The 16,655-nt window shown below is 36.3% G+C and overlaps 1 protein-coding gene across 1 annotated transcript in view; it reads left to right on the plus strand.

The window, feature by feature from the left end:
* AIDA (axin interactor, dorsalization associated) overlaps positions 1-16,655 on the plus strand; it is a 42,610-nt gene that overhangs the window by 18,018 nt on the left and 7,937 nt on the right. The window contains exons 5-7 of the mRNA XM_050761400.1: positions 5,473-5,536; positions 6,092-6,198; positions 16,384-16,506. Coding sequence (XP_050617357.1) covers positions 5,473-5,536; positions 6,092-6,198; positions 16,384-16,506 — 294 coding nt within the window. The remainder of the gene's footprint in view (positions 1-5,472; positions 5,537-6,091; positions 6,199-16,383; positions 16,507-16,655) is intronic.

The raw sequence follows: 16,655 nt of genomic DNA on the forward strand, positions 1-16,655 counted from the left end.
GACAAGATTGCACATCTTAACATTTTCATGTAAAAAGAGTTTATTTATCCATCTAAGTCAAATTTCTAAGCAAGGAATCATAAAATCATAGCATTTTAGAACAGAAAGGAGTTTTAAGAGTCATATAGTTGAGTTCTCTCACTTTATAGTTGAACAAAACTGAAACAATTCGCTGTTTCACTTCAACCCTTAGTAGCCTCTTCTAAGGAAAATTATTGACTGTAACTTGCATTATGTTGAACTAGGTTGGTTGGTTTTGCTAATGTATTATTCAGAGTTTTAAAAAATGTCTTGAAAATCGTGTCTGAAATTCATACTGATTGTGAAAATACATTTAATTTGCTTATAATAATCCTCAGTCACATACTACTTCTTACTCAAACATATCTCTTCATGACCCTGTAAAATTCCCTTCAATAAATTCGTCCTTCAAAGTCCCTCAGATGTCCCGTCCTTCTCTGTTCCTCTAGCCATATTAAACTCGGCTTCCTATCTTTTATAGTAACACTTTTTATATCCATCTTCATTGTTTGTCCTGTATTTGTTTCACTCCTCAAAGAGATTGTGAATAACCTTTGTATTTTTCCCACAGAGCCTAATTCAGTGCTTTGTATGTAGTATGGGCATGGCAAATTTTGTTACATTGAATAGAATTGAATATCTTCAGGGAAACTTCTCTCATATTAGAAAATAATCTTTCAGATGGGAACAGTTACCCATTTTGCCTACCACAAAAATGAAATAAGTCAGTGGCAAAGAGAACACATGTTGATATTTGTGTGTGTGTCCCATTTCTAGAGTGTAAGCTTCAGGAGGGTGGCAGGTCCATGTTCTGTGAGAGCAAGCTGGGAGTGCAGTTTTTACTAGTGGGGTACGTCCCCGCATCTGCCATTCAGAGGTCCTCAGTGTGTAGAGTCTACGGAATGAGCCAGTGAGTCCCCAGCCCATGGTGTACTTTGTGTTCATTTAATACCTTATATGAAATTATAAACTCACCTCTCCCCTTCTCTGCATCCTCCTAAAGTATAATTAGTACTACTAGTGGAAGGAAAACCCTATGTAAAGTTTAAGGTAAATCCTGTTTTTAAAGGACATGAGAATCCCTGTTATTCTATAATTGATGAAAATGGAAACCTATTCTACAGAAAGTAAGAAAGGATCTGTTTTTGCTTCCAAAATTATCCACATAAATTAAATATTTGATACACTCTACACTTGCAAAAACAAAATAATGAAAGGTTATTATGCCAAAACAAACATTTCCTTTTCAAAGCATTGATACCTAAGAAAAGAAAATACTGTTTAATTCTTCTATTACAATACAAATGGAAGATATTCCTAGTAACTGATACAGTTTTTAACTTTTTAATTGGTGTTTTACACAAATTAAAGATTGATTTTTCCCCCGTTTTATTATTAAAATATTACTGTACGTTTTTGTTTCTGATATGAAGGACACATGGTCCTTTTTGTCACCTGTTCGCCTTTCCCATTCGTAGTATCTAATACAATATTATGTTAGTGATTAACTGATATTTATTGAGTTGAAGTTATCATTTACTCACAATGAGCTATCATGTACAAAGTTTAGAAAGGATGTTCTTATAATTTTTTTTAAAAAAATAGTGCTTTTTAGTGAGATCTGAAATGCAAAGATTCTAGTCAGCTGAATAGTGATAGAGAATGAGTTGTACAATAATGTAGGTTTATACTTGTACTTTAAATTTTTCTGTGTAATTTCATGATTTTAATTCTCACAACACTCTGAGGAAATGTTCTCATTGTAGAATTGAGGAAACTGAGATTCAGAGTGGCTATGTGAATGTTCAAGTCATTGGCATAATTCTTGGGCTAGGATTTGATTTCAAACCTTCTAACTTTCATCTTCTGACACTTCTGCCTTGCTTATCAAACTTTTGCTATACAGTTGATTCTATTCCTTGAACAAGCCTGACTAGTTTCTGCGTCAGAGCCTTTGTTGTTGCTCCAGGCTGATCCCTGGGAAGCCCTTTCCCTACAGCTGCCTGCAGATGGTGCCTCTCATCCTAGGTCATGGCTCAATGTCTTCTAATCATTTAGTTTTGAAAGGCTTACCCTGACTACCTTAGCTAAAGTTTTCCTTCTTCTCTACTTAATCCATTTGCACACTCATCCTGTTTGTGTCCTTTATAACACTAATCACAGTTACATTATCTTACTTGTTGGCTTATCGCTTTTTCTGATGAGAGTCTGAGATCCATATATGAGGACAAAGACTCTCTGTCTTGATCACTGTTCTCTTTAGCACCTAAATCAGTGACTGGAACATTATAGGCACTCAATCCATATTTGTTGAGAAGAAGAAAGAGAATAAATGAGAATCTAGACACAAGCCTCAGAGTTCTTTCTCACTGGAGGGTTTGGTATAGATTACATATATAAGAATGAATATACTATGGATTATGTATATAAGATTATATATATAAGAAGGTATAGATTATATGTATGAAGAGTATAGATTATATATAAGATTATATATATATATACAGGTATAGATTATATATATAAAAGAAGAAGATGAAGGAATGTTGGAGGAAGTCATGGAATTGCAACGTGCAGTCTCTGGTTTTCCTCCTTTGGGATGCCAATATGCCACAACCATTTTAGCTCTGAACTGCAGAACTCCAAAATTAAAGATTGAATAAATTGAATACAAAATCATGGAAGCCTTTTAGGTCTTCCAGTTAACGCCGTGAATTCACTTTAATGTAATCACGGGTAGTTACTGGGCACCCATAAGGCCAGAAATGAAGCTGAATTACATACTTATAGTACCCTTCAGAGGTAGCTAGAATTGTAAGATGCCTCTCTTTAAGTATACATGTCGGAAGGTAACCATTGAAATACAGATTGATCACAGCCAGAACACAGGAGGTGATCCCATATTGTTTGAAGACTTCTCTTCAGGATAAATCCCTCTTTGTGAAAGTGTGTATATAAATATGGAAGTACATGTGTGTATATACATATGTAAGTACCTATGCGTATATATACAATCATTTGTCACTTAATGACAGGGATGCAGTCAAGGAAATACAGCCTTAGGTGATTTCGTTGTGTGAGCATCATAGAGTGCACTTATACAAACCTAGATGGTAGAGCCTGTTGCTCCTAGGCTACAAACCTCTACAGCCTGTTACCATACTGAATACTGTAGGCAATTGTAACACAGTGGTAAGTTTTTATGTATGTAACATAGTAGAAAAAGGATAGTAAAAATACATATAAAAGATAATAAATGGTATACCTTTATAGGGTACTTACTGTGAATGGAGCTTGCAGGACTGAAAGTTGCTCTGGGTGAGCAGTGAGTGAGTGATAAGTGGATATGAAGGCCTAGGACATTATCGTACACTACTGTAGACTTTATAAACACTGTACAATTAGGCTAAACTAAATTTATTGTAAAAATTGTCCTGTCTTTAATAACAAATTAACTTTAGTTTACTATATATAAACTTTATTGACTTTAACTTTTTAAAACTTTTTGACTCTTTTGTAATACCATTTAGCTTAAATACAAACACTTTGTACAACTGTACAAATATATATATATTCTATATATATATATATATTTTTTTTTTTTTTTGAGACAGCTTTTGAGACAGTCTGGCTCTGCTGACCAGGCTGGAGTGCAGTGGCATGATCTCCGCTCGCTGCCACCTGCATCTCCTGGGTTCAAGCAATTCTCATGCCTCAGCCTCTGGAGTAGCTGGGATTACAGTCGTGTGCTACTAGGCCTGGCGAATTTTTTTTGTATTTTTAGTAGAGACAGGGTTTCGCTATGTTGACCAGGCTAGTCTCAAACTCCTGTCTGCCAGTGATCCATCTGCCTCAGCCTCCCAAAGTGCTGGAATTATAGGTGTGAACCAATGCGCTGGCCACAAAAATATTTTTTCTTTATGTCCTTATTTTATAAATGTTTTCTATTTTAATTTTTGTTTGTTTTTACGTTTTAAACTTTTTTTTTTTTTTTTTTTTAACAACTAAGAAACACACACACATTAGCGTAGGCCTACACAGGGTCAGGATCATCAATATCACTGTCATCCACCTCCACATCCTGTCCCACTGGAAGGTCTTCCGGGGCAGTAATACACATGGAGCTGTCATCTCCTATGATAACAATGCCTTCTTCTGGATACCTCCTGAAGGACCTGCCTGAGGCTGTTTTATAATTAACTTTTTTTAGGGGGAGGCTGAGGCAGGCGATCACCTGAGGTCAGGAGTTCAAGACCAGTCTGGCCAATGTGGCAAAACTCCATCTCTATAAAAATACAAAAATTAGTCAGGTGTGGTGGCTCACGCCTGTAATCCTAGCTACTTGGGAAGCTGAGGCAGGAGAATCACTTGAACCTGGGAAGCGGAAGTTGCAGTGAGCCGAGATCATGCCATTGCACTCTAGCTTGGGCGACGGAGCGAGACTGTCTCAAAAAAAAAAAAGAAAGAAAGAAAATTAACTTTTTTTTTTAATAAGTAGAAGAAGTACAGTCTAAAATAATGATAAAAATATAGTAAGTACAGTAAGTTCTATGTAAACAATATACTATAAAAAGTATAGTATATACTAGGCAGTTGGAATTTTTCAGCTCCATTATAATCTAATGGGACCACTGTCACATATGTGGTCTGTCACTGACTGAAACATTATTAAGTGGTACATGACTGATTATAATAATTTTTAAGCCTCAGAATGCCAGGACTCAGTATAATAAATTTTATCATAAAAGAAATATGAGAATTATAACCTTGCTGCTACAAACTACCAGTTTGATGACATTGAGAGGAAATCTCAGGACTGAGAATAAAATGTACTCATGTATCTCTAACTGGGCATCTTCTATACAACTTTTTTTTTTTTTTTTTTGTTAAACAGAGTATCATTCTTGCCCAGGCTGCAGTGCAATGGCATGATCATGGCTCACTGCAGCCTTGACCCCCCCGGGCTCAAGTGATCCTCCTACCTCAGCCTCCTGAGTAGCTGGGACCACAGGCCTGCACCCCCATGCCTGGCTCATTTTTATTTTTATTTTGTAGAGACAGGAGTCTCCCTGTGTTGCTCAGGCTCAAATCTTTTAATTAAAGTACTATAGGGAGGAGGCCTTCTCTTTTTCTGGTACCCCATGTCTCACCTAAGACCTTGTAGATAGGATTCATTTTCCATGAGGGCTCTGAGACTCTGGAACTTACTCTTCTTGGAGATCTGACATTACTCTGAGGATACTGGTACCTAGAGTACACCATGGATATTTTAATTTTGCTAAGACCTTCAGTAGACAAATGTACTGTGTAGCTCTCAAATGGTGTAAGGCTGGGAATTTAAAAATATATATTAATATGCATAATAAAATTGATTAAAAATTAATCATTTAAGATATAATTTTTTATTTTGCTTCACGGAAGAATTCATGTTTCTTTATCTTCTTATTCTAGTCCTAAAGAATATTCTTACATATAATAAAGAATTCCCATTTGATGTTCAGCCTGTCCCATTAAGGTAAAAGAAACATTTATATTTGTTTTCTTATTTTATTTTTTACCTCTTTTTCAGATATTTCTGGGTTTTCTTAAATATCAACTTTAGTATTATTGATATCATTGACATCAACAGTGATAACAGTATATCAGCATTTTATTTTATTTTATTTTATTTTATTTTTGAGATGGAGTCTTGCTTTGTCAGCCAGGCTGGCGTGCAATGGCGCTATCTCGGCTTACTGCAACCTCCGCCTCCAGGTTCAAGCAATTCTTCTGCCTCAGCCTCCCAAGTAACTGGGATTACAGGTGCACGGTGCCATGGCCAGCTAATGTTTTTGTATTTTAGTAGAGACGGGATTTCACCGTGTTGCCCAGGCTGGTCTCGAACTCCTGAGCTCAGGCAATCCACCCACCTCGGCCTCCCAAAGTGCTAGGATTACAAGCATGAGCCACCGCACCCAGCCTATCAGCATTTTTTAATATCAGTATCTTGCCTGGGAAACGAGTATTTGTGAGGCTTCTCTAGTATATTTAGTTTTGCAGTTCGTTGTTTTTTCTGCCCTTTTTCATGTAGAAGAATTTTGGCACCTGGTGAAGAAGAGAATTTGGAATTTGAAGAAGATGAAGAAGAGGGTGGTGCTGGAGCAGGGTCTCCTGATTCTTTTCCTGCTAGAGTTCCCGGTAGGTATCACTTATTAAAAATAAACATTACTTAACTGCATCCAAAGTCAGGGTGTTTGAAACTTACTTTGGTGTTTGCTAGTGGGGCAATACAACCACTCTAAAGCTCATGCTAATCTTAGGCAAACTTTATTGGCAGTAGCTATTTCATAAGTAGGGTGTGAAGTTATCTTACTCTCCGTGTCAGGGGTCCTCAGGACCATCCCCATGTTCAGTGATTATCTAAGATGACTCACGAGGCTCACTATATAGTTATATTCATAGCTAGGAATCATTACAAGAGAATGCAAGAACAAAATCAGCAAACAGAAAAGCCATTCAGGCAAAGTCTGGAGGTAACCAGGTGCAGGCTTTCAAGAATCCCCTTCCTGTAGAGTCACATAAGATGTGCTTAATTTCCCATGCAACAAGTTGCGACAACATATATGAAATGCACAATGTTGTCTACTAGAGAAGCTCTTTAGAGTCAGTGCCCAAAGCTTTTATTGGGGACTGGGTATGTGGGTACTTTCTGCCTGGCACAGACCAAAATTCCAGACTACAGAGGAAACAAGGTGTTTAGCACAAATCATATTGTTTACACAGTTTAGGCACAATGACCATTCTTACCAGGGAATGGTGGGAACCCTCCCCAAATCCAAGATCCCAGATGCCAGCCGTGGACTGACTTTGCAAGGAGGTTTTCTAAGAATAACAATCTTAGGCCCGCTATGTTAATTCTTTTCTGTATACTGTCATAAGTACTTATTTTGTTTTGTTTTCTTTTGACACAGAGTCTCGTTCTGTCACCTAAGCCCTGGAGTGCAGTGGCATGGTCTCGGCTTACTGCAAACTCTGCCTCCCAGGTTTCTAGCAATTCTCGTATTTCACCCTCTCAAGTAGCTGGGATTATAGGCATATGCCACCACACCTGGCTAATTTTTGTATTTTTGGTAGAGACAGGGTTTTGCCATGTTGGCCAGGCTGGTCTTGAACTCCTGACCTCAGATGATCCACCTGCCTCAGCCTCCCATAGTGCTGGGATTACAAGCATGAGCCATTGCATCCAGCCATAAGTACTTCTTTAATTAATCAATTTGTGGTGGTTAAAAGTGGACCCATGGGAGTGGATACTGAACAATTGCCCTTTCTTCCCCATCTTGTTTTGAGGAAGCAAAGAATATATGGCAAACTTTTTTATTTCTGGAAGCTCTCCATGAGTATCTTCCCTCCCTGTAAATAACCTTGGCAAGCAGGCTGGGTAAATTTCTTGCCTCTCCCAATTACTGCTTTACTCTGTTCTGTTCTGTTCTTATAAAGTATAGTTTTTATTTCTGATAAACTAGTTTACTTTGGGAAGTATAGCAATCTGCTATAATATTGTGATGCATTTTAGAAGAGATTCTAGAAGCTTTCCATTATAGTTAAATACAATCTGTGTGCTGTTCAGATAGCTTTCATCATAATTAATATTCCAGTATTTTGAATACTTCTTGAGGAGGAGTCATTTGGAGTAGGAACAATATAGGCTCGGACCAACAGATAACTGGGCTTTTGAGTCTGGGCTCTGCTAATCACTAGTTGAGGTACTTTGCACCTGTGTCTTAAACCAATCTGAACTTCTGTTTCTTTATAAAATGGGATAATGATAGTGCCTAACTCATACATAAGGTTATTGTGAAGATTAACAAGATACTAAGTATAAACCATTTAGCATTGTATTGTTCATATGCTGAATATTAGTGGTGGCTGTTACTCTTATCATCATCTCTACATGGGGATAACAGTACCTACACTGCAGGGTTATTGGAAACATTGCAGGCACTATCAATCAATGGTAGCTCTTATTGTTAATAATGTTTCTTTGGTACAAGGGCATTATTTCCAATCTACTTTGCTTTATGAAGAGAGCTATATTTTTCTTGCTTTTATAGGGTATTTCAAGATTGCCAAGATGGTGAGATATTTTGCTGTTTCACTGACTCGATAATTTTTATTGCCTTTTCAAACTACATACTGTAATTGGTGTAGCTTCCAGTTCTATAAATTTCTGTCTGATTTGGTTGTTTTCCTGCTTACTGTACTTCTGTAGCAAACAAGAAGCAGATGATGTAAATCATGAAATGGGCAGATGAAGGTCTTTATGGGGTTCAGATTGCCCAGTTGAAAAGGAACTTCTATCATAAATCCATTTGCTATGTAAGATTAAGCCCGAACTGAATTTGTATTCTGATACAGCATTGTGATATTTCGGTTTCAGAGAAACAAATGCATTACTGAACCATTCTAGTCCCTGAATTTTTTTCCCCCTAAAAGAAAGAGTATGTATAGTTTAATTAGCTATATTTGGTTTGGGATCATATTGTTCAGGGCCTGTCTTATTGAAAAATAGCTTGTAAAATTATATTCATTGACATAGCAAGATGATACTTTTAATTATAGAGCAAGAAAGAGTTTCTTGTGACCCAAAGGGAACACAAGATTTAAAATCAGTTTTACTGGGATATTTACATATGTGAAATTCACTTGGCTGGGCGTGGTGGCTCACACCTGTAATCCCAACACTTTGGGAGGCCGAGGCAGGTGAATCACCTGAGGTCAGGAGTTCGAGACCAGCCTGGCCAACATGGTGAAACCCCATCTCTACCAAAAATACAAAAATTAGCCAGGCGTAGTGGTGGGCACCTGTAATCTCATCTACTTGGGAAGCTGAGGCAGGAGAATTGCTGGAACCTGGGAGGCGGAGGTGCAGTTAGCCAAGGTTGTGCCATTTTACTCCAGCCCAGGTCAACAACAGTGAGACTGTGTCTCAAAAAAAAAAAAAGAAAAAAGAAAAATTCACTCTTTTTAATATATACCTTTAATGAGTTTTGAACAACTCATATACTAACCACTACCACTGTTAAGCTAATGAGGTGTGAGGGTATGACGTATGGTTTGTAGATACGGTATGACCAAAAATAGTTTTTTTCTGATTTAAAATTAAAAAATGACTTTCTAGGCAGTCTGTCATGAAAAGAAAAAAAAAAGGTAGTCAAGCTTACTTACCTTTCTTGATATTAATCTCCTTCCTTTTCAAAATTTTTTCATTTCATAAGGCAAACATATTTATATTATATAATTGGCTTAGCCAAATGGGAGTTAACTTTTCTAAAGATAGTCTTGGTAGATTTCATTTAAATAGAAAGTATAAGCTTATAGCCTATTATTTATAACCTAGAAATTTACTGATACTCTCGAATTGTAAAGCTATAAAATGATAAACCAAAGCAATATAACTTTAGAAATAGCCAAGACACAACTTTTTACAAGACTTTTAAAAGCATTTTCTTACTAAGTAATGTGATTCAAGCTCAAATAGTCCTAGCAGTTTCAGAATTATTATGCATAGGTACTGGTTCTTCATCTCTTACATAGGCTTATGTATGCATAAAACATTATTTTTGACGCTCAAAATAAACAATGAAATTTACCTATTTAATGTCAAGCCTGTATTTATTTTCTGCTGTATAACTACTCAATTCTGAGTTGAACTTGAAAGAAGAAAACATGGATTTTATTTTCAGCTGAAATGAAGCAGTTTCTTTTCTTGCTCGCACACATGTAAGAAAGTAAAAAACTGCGGCAAATGTTCATTGCTTTCCTGTGACTATCAGGGCATTCTTTTTTTTATGGAAATCCAGAACATGTTTAGGGGCCAAGCAGTTAATATCACCTGAAGTGTATGGTTATGTTTACAAACAACTTTAATCAGGTATAGTTTTAATTCAACAGACCTACATATAATATAATTTCAATGATAATGGCCCCTAGAATTTTTTCAAACTTTTAAAATAATTTCAAAATGAACTAACTTATATTTTCAAAGCCTTTCTCATAAAAGCTTGAGGAACCCATGTTCTTCAACTGCTAATCAATTGCTAGCTAAAATAAATGGTATATGTATTTTAATATTTTACCACAAGTTCTACCTCTAAATGTAACTCAGCAATTCAAACAAATAAATGGTATCACCATGACCTGTTATCTATGTGCAATGCAAATTGCAAAGATTTTCTATTGCCAGATTTTCAAGACACATTTCATGTGTTATCTGCCATCTACCAAATATTGTAGCCAGTTTGAGCAATATCTTTATCTTAAATTGTGTTAAAAATTATCTCAAAATAATGCAAAGCATTATCAAGTATATCTTTTTTTATTATATTTTGGCAGCACAAAGAAATATATACTCAAAACAAATTTGGATGACAGAGAAAATCAGATACGTACCAGATATGCAAATTTAATTACAAGTATGATAAAAATGGTGAAAACTAGCAATGCGTATATTATCAAAATGTATATATATTATCATATGTATGTATTATGATGTGATAATGTTGAGTTTGCATTTTAGACACCTCAATGAACTCTGTCCTGAAAGTGTAGATAAAAAAATTATGTATTCCTTGTTCATGACATTTAATTTTCAAAGCACCAAGACAACATAAGGACTGACCTTTCATTGAAGTACCAGTGCCTGTGACAAGCATCTATAAAATATTATATAAAAATCAAAAAAACTTAATAAGCAAATTCAAATTACAGTGTTTTCAGAAGATACAATCCTTAGTGATTTTCTGAGAAGGCTTTGCCTCTTTAACGTTCTGGTCTAGGTGATGATACACTACTATTTTAGAACAAAGACCATCATGCCATTTGCCCTTTTGGACCAAAAGAAAAATTTTCCTTTTGCTGTGGTATATGATGTAAACAATAGCAATTTTTTTTTAAAGCAGAAATAATGAGACAAAAAAGGAAATGGCAGCCTTCCTCTTCTCTTTGTGAGGACAGGGTCTTAAAGGATTTCCCTGACTTCAAGTTCCTTCCATGTGACCCCAGACTCCTCATCCATTCATAGTCTGGTTCTCCATAATCTCCATTGTCCAGAGTGCCTTTGGCCACACACAGAACTAGTCAATGTGAGAAGATCCTACTCCTTGCAGGGATCTCCATTTTTATCAGCTTCCTCTTGGAACAGAGAAGTTGTAAGTGAGGGGCCTCAAATATTCCTCCACTTTTCTCTGTACCAGCTGTAGGAGGGAGAGTGGTACTGATTGCTGGACACCTTGGTGGTCGGGGATTCACATGGCCAGCCTGGACAGAGGACTTGCTTGCACGGTCCCCATCTCCTCCCCATGGTGGCAGTGGCTATAACACACTCTTCTGAGAGCCTGCCTTGTTGCTAGGTTAGGCACTTGTACAGTTTTCAAAACATTCTTTTTTTTTTTGAGACAGAGTCTCGCTCTGTCGTCCAGGCTGGAGTGCAGTGGTACAATTTCAGCTCACTGCAACCTCTGCCTCCCGGGTTCAAGCAATTCTCCTGCCTCAACCTCCCAAGTAGCTTCAATTACAGTCATGTACCACCACACTGGCTAATTTTTGTATTTTTAGTAGGGACAGAGTTTCACCATGTTGGCCAGGCTGATCTCAAACTCCTGACCTCAGGTAATCCACCCACCTTGGCCTCCCAAAGTGCTGGGATTACAGGTGTAAGCCACCGTGCCCGGCTAATTTTCAAAACATTCTTGAGTGAACTGGTCTTTGTTGAACAAACTTAGCCATTTCTGTGATACCTAGAACCTCTTTTCATTTTATTTGTGAGAATTTTGACAGTAGCACCTCAGTGAAGAAAGCCATGAGTTGACAGTGTCAGGGTTTTCTGTTTGACACCACAGTGTACAGCCCAGGGCAGTTCCTCAGAGGTACACGTGAAGACAGGGCGTGAAATCCAGCTTGGCCTTTGCTTGTTTGGGGCCTTCACAGCAGAAAAAATTTTCTTGAGTTCACCATTAGTTATACACCTTACAAATGCTGTAGCATGTCATTTATTGGTAAAATTTGTAGACTCAGTAGAGAAGCTATTTTTTTATAGTTTATCACAAAACCTCTTCAGGATATGAAAAGTCATCTCTGTGTGTACTTATTGTGCAGTTTGGGAGTAGAACCTTTTAAATTTCTTACACTATATCTTGTCCTAAAAACATCTTGTAATTTCACATGCAGGCATTATGAGATCCTTGCCCACTGTGTGACTTTTCTTTCTCTGGGCCTTACGTTGTGCTATTAATTTCCTTTTTGAGCCTTTTTTAACTGAACATTACTTAAAAAAAAAAAAAAAAAGCTTTACTCTATTTTAAATGGCCATTAGGATATCAAAATAATCAGTATCTTTACTTATCAATGGTTGTGACTTGTAGTTGCAATTTTTCAATTTTGTTGGATCCATCGCTGCATTGATAAAGTGTTTTTCACAGATGATGCAACTTGGAAATTATCCATCCAGGTACAACCTTATTAATAAGTAGGTCTCATCATTAAATGGACTTTTTTGTGTTCCCCAGTGCACTAGTGCAGTGAAAGGATTCAGAAGCTTGAAATTCATTGTTTTTACTTAGAATTGTCTCTATGCTTAGGCTTAGAACCTTCCTCTCCTAGCTCATACCTCTTCTTTAGAAGTCACATTGAATTGAAAAATTTCCTCCAGTTTTCTTTGCTACAAGTAGAGCATGTTTGCTCCAGCTGTTGGTGCATAAGGGAAGGTTGGGGCAGATAAAGCTGAAGAGGCTGACATCAGACTGCTGTATAGAGCTCATCAGCTACCAGTGGCTTCCCCTGTCTCCTGAAAAAAAAAAATTAAATGGACCAAATCAAGTGAGCATAATCTTAACTGCTTACTGCCATATGAGGCTCAAAGACCTATAATAAAATTGCTATAGGGGCTGCATAGTCTCTTTTCATCACTGTGAACCTGCATTGCTCAGTACAAAGCCCATTGCAGGAACTGCAGTTGGTAAAGTTTTATAAATGTAGTTACTTATTCTCATGTTACTCTATACAGTTGAATGCATCCATTTTTGTTTTAGAAATCTGGCTTTTAATACATTGCCTTGATTTTTAATTATTGTATGTTTTTATCTTTGACACACAAATATGTTAACTTTATTTATTTTTTTTTTTTTTGAGACGGAGTCTCGCTCTGTCGCCCAGGCTGGAGTTGCAGTGGCCGGATCTCAGCTCACTGCAAGCTCCGCCTCCCGGGTTCACGCCATTCTCCTGCCTCAGCCTCCCGAGTAGCTGGGACTACAGGCGCCGCCACCTCGCCCGGCTAGTTTTTTGTATTTTTTAGTAGAGACGGGGTTTCACCATGTTCACCAGGTTGGTCTCGATCTCCTGACCTCGTGATCCACCCGTCTCGGCCTCCCAAAGTGCTGGGATTACAGGCTTGAGCCACCGCGCCCGGCCCAAATATGTTAACTTTAATCTAGCCCTGGAATGGTATGGTATTACCCTAGTATTTTATCTTCTTTCATGCATATTATATAAGGCAGTACATTGATAATATGTTTTCAGGCCACGTGTTTACTAGAGCATAATAACCTCTAAAACTGTAAAATTTATTTATCATTCAACAAAATATTTCTAAAACAAAGATCTCTTTATTACTAGTGCAAACAATACAAAAATGAACAGTTACTCATTCCCGTTTTTCAGGATGCTCACCATGTAAGACAGAGCCAAAAAAAGTACATCATCATGGTTAGAGGTGGACACAGTATATTATGAGTGAACGAAAAAAGGACTGAAGGAGTTTAGCAAAAGTAATCTAGCCAGAACTGAGACTCGAAGGGTGTGTAGGAGTTGATTAGGCAGGGAGAGAGCACATTAGAAACCACTGAGAAATACACCTTTCTATACTATCTATCGTCTTAATTACATAGCTTCAGCTGTTCCTTAGTCAAGATAAAACTGAACCTTCATGATGGAGTGCAATGTTTTATGTTCTACCTTGAATTAGGGAAGAACTGAATAAATTAGGTATCTTTCCGGCTTGGAATCACTGCCTCCATATTACATTGTTAGAAATATATTTAGTAGTTAGATTAAACCTTATTATATTCTCAGGCAGAAAAAAAAGTTTGTTGGTAAGGAAGAAAGAAATGTTAGCCTCGTTATTTCAACTAAAAGATCTAGATAATTATAGGTTATGAAAGTGATTCACCTAAAGGTAGAAGAATTTTTAATGTTTACTTGGGAGAAAATAGTCTATCATAAAAGGAACTTCTCTCTTTTGTCTGTCAGAAAACACCATAATCAAAGTCAAAATGACAAAGGACTAATATCCTTAATATATAAAGAAAATTTTAAGTTGTGACAACACCCCCAAAACATTAGAAAATTGGTTAAAATATATGAACAGATAGTACACACACACACACCCCCAAGATATACAAATAGCTCTTGAACATATTAGAAGATACTCAACTTCACACATGATAAAAGACATGCAAATTAAAACTACTGCTGTTGAGGCAATAGGGAAATGGGCTCATTCATCACTGGTGGGAATAGAAAGTGATAATAGTCCCTTTAAAGGAGAGTTCAGCAATAGCTCAATAATAACAAAAATATACAAGTTTTCTTAGTTTAGCAATCCTGTTCCTAGGAATTTTCTCTGAAGATACACTTCCAATAACGTGTAAAAAAATCTTTTTTAAATACTTGCATATACACCAGGTTCTCTATTGAGGTGTTTTTGGTAATAGTAATCTATTAGAAACAACCTAACTGCCATACGAAGATTGGCTGAATGAATAGCCAATACATGGACTATTACAGAAAATAATTAGGAAAATCTCCATAAACTATTGCATGATTTTTTTTTTTCAGAATATATTGTTAAATCAGCAAGATGCATATATCAAGGTAATTCACATTAGCAGATTAAGGAGAAGAATCTCATGATCTCAAGAGATGCCGAAAAAGTTTTCAATTACATTCTAATTTCTTTCATGATTTTAAAACTTTCTTAGCAGACCAAGAACAGAACATTTTTAATCTGATAAAAGGTAGCTATAATGACATTTAGTGCCTCAGTCATATTTAGTGATAAAATAGAAAGCTTTCCTTTTCAGATCAGGAACAAAACAAGGGTGCCTACTATTAACTGTTTTCCTCAACAGTGCTTTAGAAGTTCTAGCCAGTGTACTAGTATAAGAAAAAGAAATAAAATATAAAAATTGGAGGAAACTTGTCCCTTTATTTGCAGATGTTATGAATATGTATTTAGAACATGAAAGAGAACCTATGGATAAGTCGTTAGTATTAATAAGAGAGTAGAGTTCCTGAGTATAAAATCTGTACATAAAAATCAGTTCTTCCTACCAGCAGAGGTATTATTAAAAAATCGATCCTATCTCTTTAAATAAGCAATAAGTGCTCAGAAAATGAAATATTTTAACATCTATAATAGTATCAGAAAAATATCAAGTATCTTATAATAAACCCAACAAAAGAAGTATAAGACTTTTGTGAAGAAAAGAATAAAATTCCATTGAGAAAATTAAAAGTCTTTAAAAAGCTGAGAGATAACAGTTGATGGATTGGAAGAAGCAATTTCTAAAGATGTGATTCTTTCTAAAATTGATCTAAACTTCACTGCAATTTCAACAGGTGGGTTTTTTTTTTTTTCCTTAATGTTCATAAGGAAAAGAATGGGAAATTAGACTGTAAGATTATTCCATTAAATACACAATTACTAAGTTGTAAATTATTTCCTGTATCAATAGTAACTAGTGGCAAATGCCTGTAGTCCCTGGTACTCGGGACGCTGAGGTGGGAGGATCACTTGAACCTAGGAGGTTGAGCTGCAATGAGCTGTGATTGTGCCACTGCACTCCAGCCTGGGTGAAAGAGTGAGACCCTGTGTCAAATAAAAAGTAATTTAAAAGGATTTGTTGATCAACTGTGGTATTATATTTCTCAAACATTAGGATAATATAAGAAATATTTTAAAAGTTTTTTCTTCTACCACTTCATACTGAGATGCAAAGTATATACATAAATAAGCATATACAAAGTAATGAGTTTATTATTAATTATGTGGTAATTTATAATTGGGCTTCCTGGAGTGACTTGAATTTCTGACAAACTTGAATAATTTCTGCTTTAGTGGTGACTATGAGACATGGAAGTGCAGATTTCTCTTATGTATAATTAAACATTTGAAAAAAGTAATGCCAAGCGTTTGGGAGTTTTGGGAACCAAAATAATGCCTGGCTGGTTATTAAGTCAGTTACGAGCAAGGCTGTATCTTCTCTGTGTTTGTTAAAATGCTTATTGTGAAATGACATGAAGCTTTTATTGCTTTTTCCCTGTTGCCAGGTACTTTATTACCAAGGTTGCCATCAGAACCAGGAATGACGTTACTCACTATCAGAATTGAGAAAATTGGTTTGAAAGATGCTGGGCAGTGCATTGATCCCTATATTACAGTTAGTGTAAAGGGTAAGTAACTCTGTTTACTTTTTTTCCCTCAGGTGAATTTTATAATGTTGCTTCTTATTTGGGACAGCTTTTTTTTGGTGGTGGGGCAAGGAGTCTTCTGTATGTGACAACTCGTTTTAGTTCATTCTATTATATAATGAGGCAAAGTC

Source organism: Macaca thibetana, chromosome 1 (assembly GCF_024542745.1).
Source record: "Macaca thibetana thibetana isolate TM-01 chromosome 1, ASM2454274v1, whole genome shotgun sequence".
NCBI classification, from domain to species: Eukaryota; Metazoa; Chordata; class Mammalia; order Primates; family Cercopithecidae; genus Macaca; species Macaca thibetana.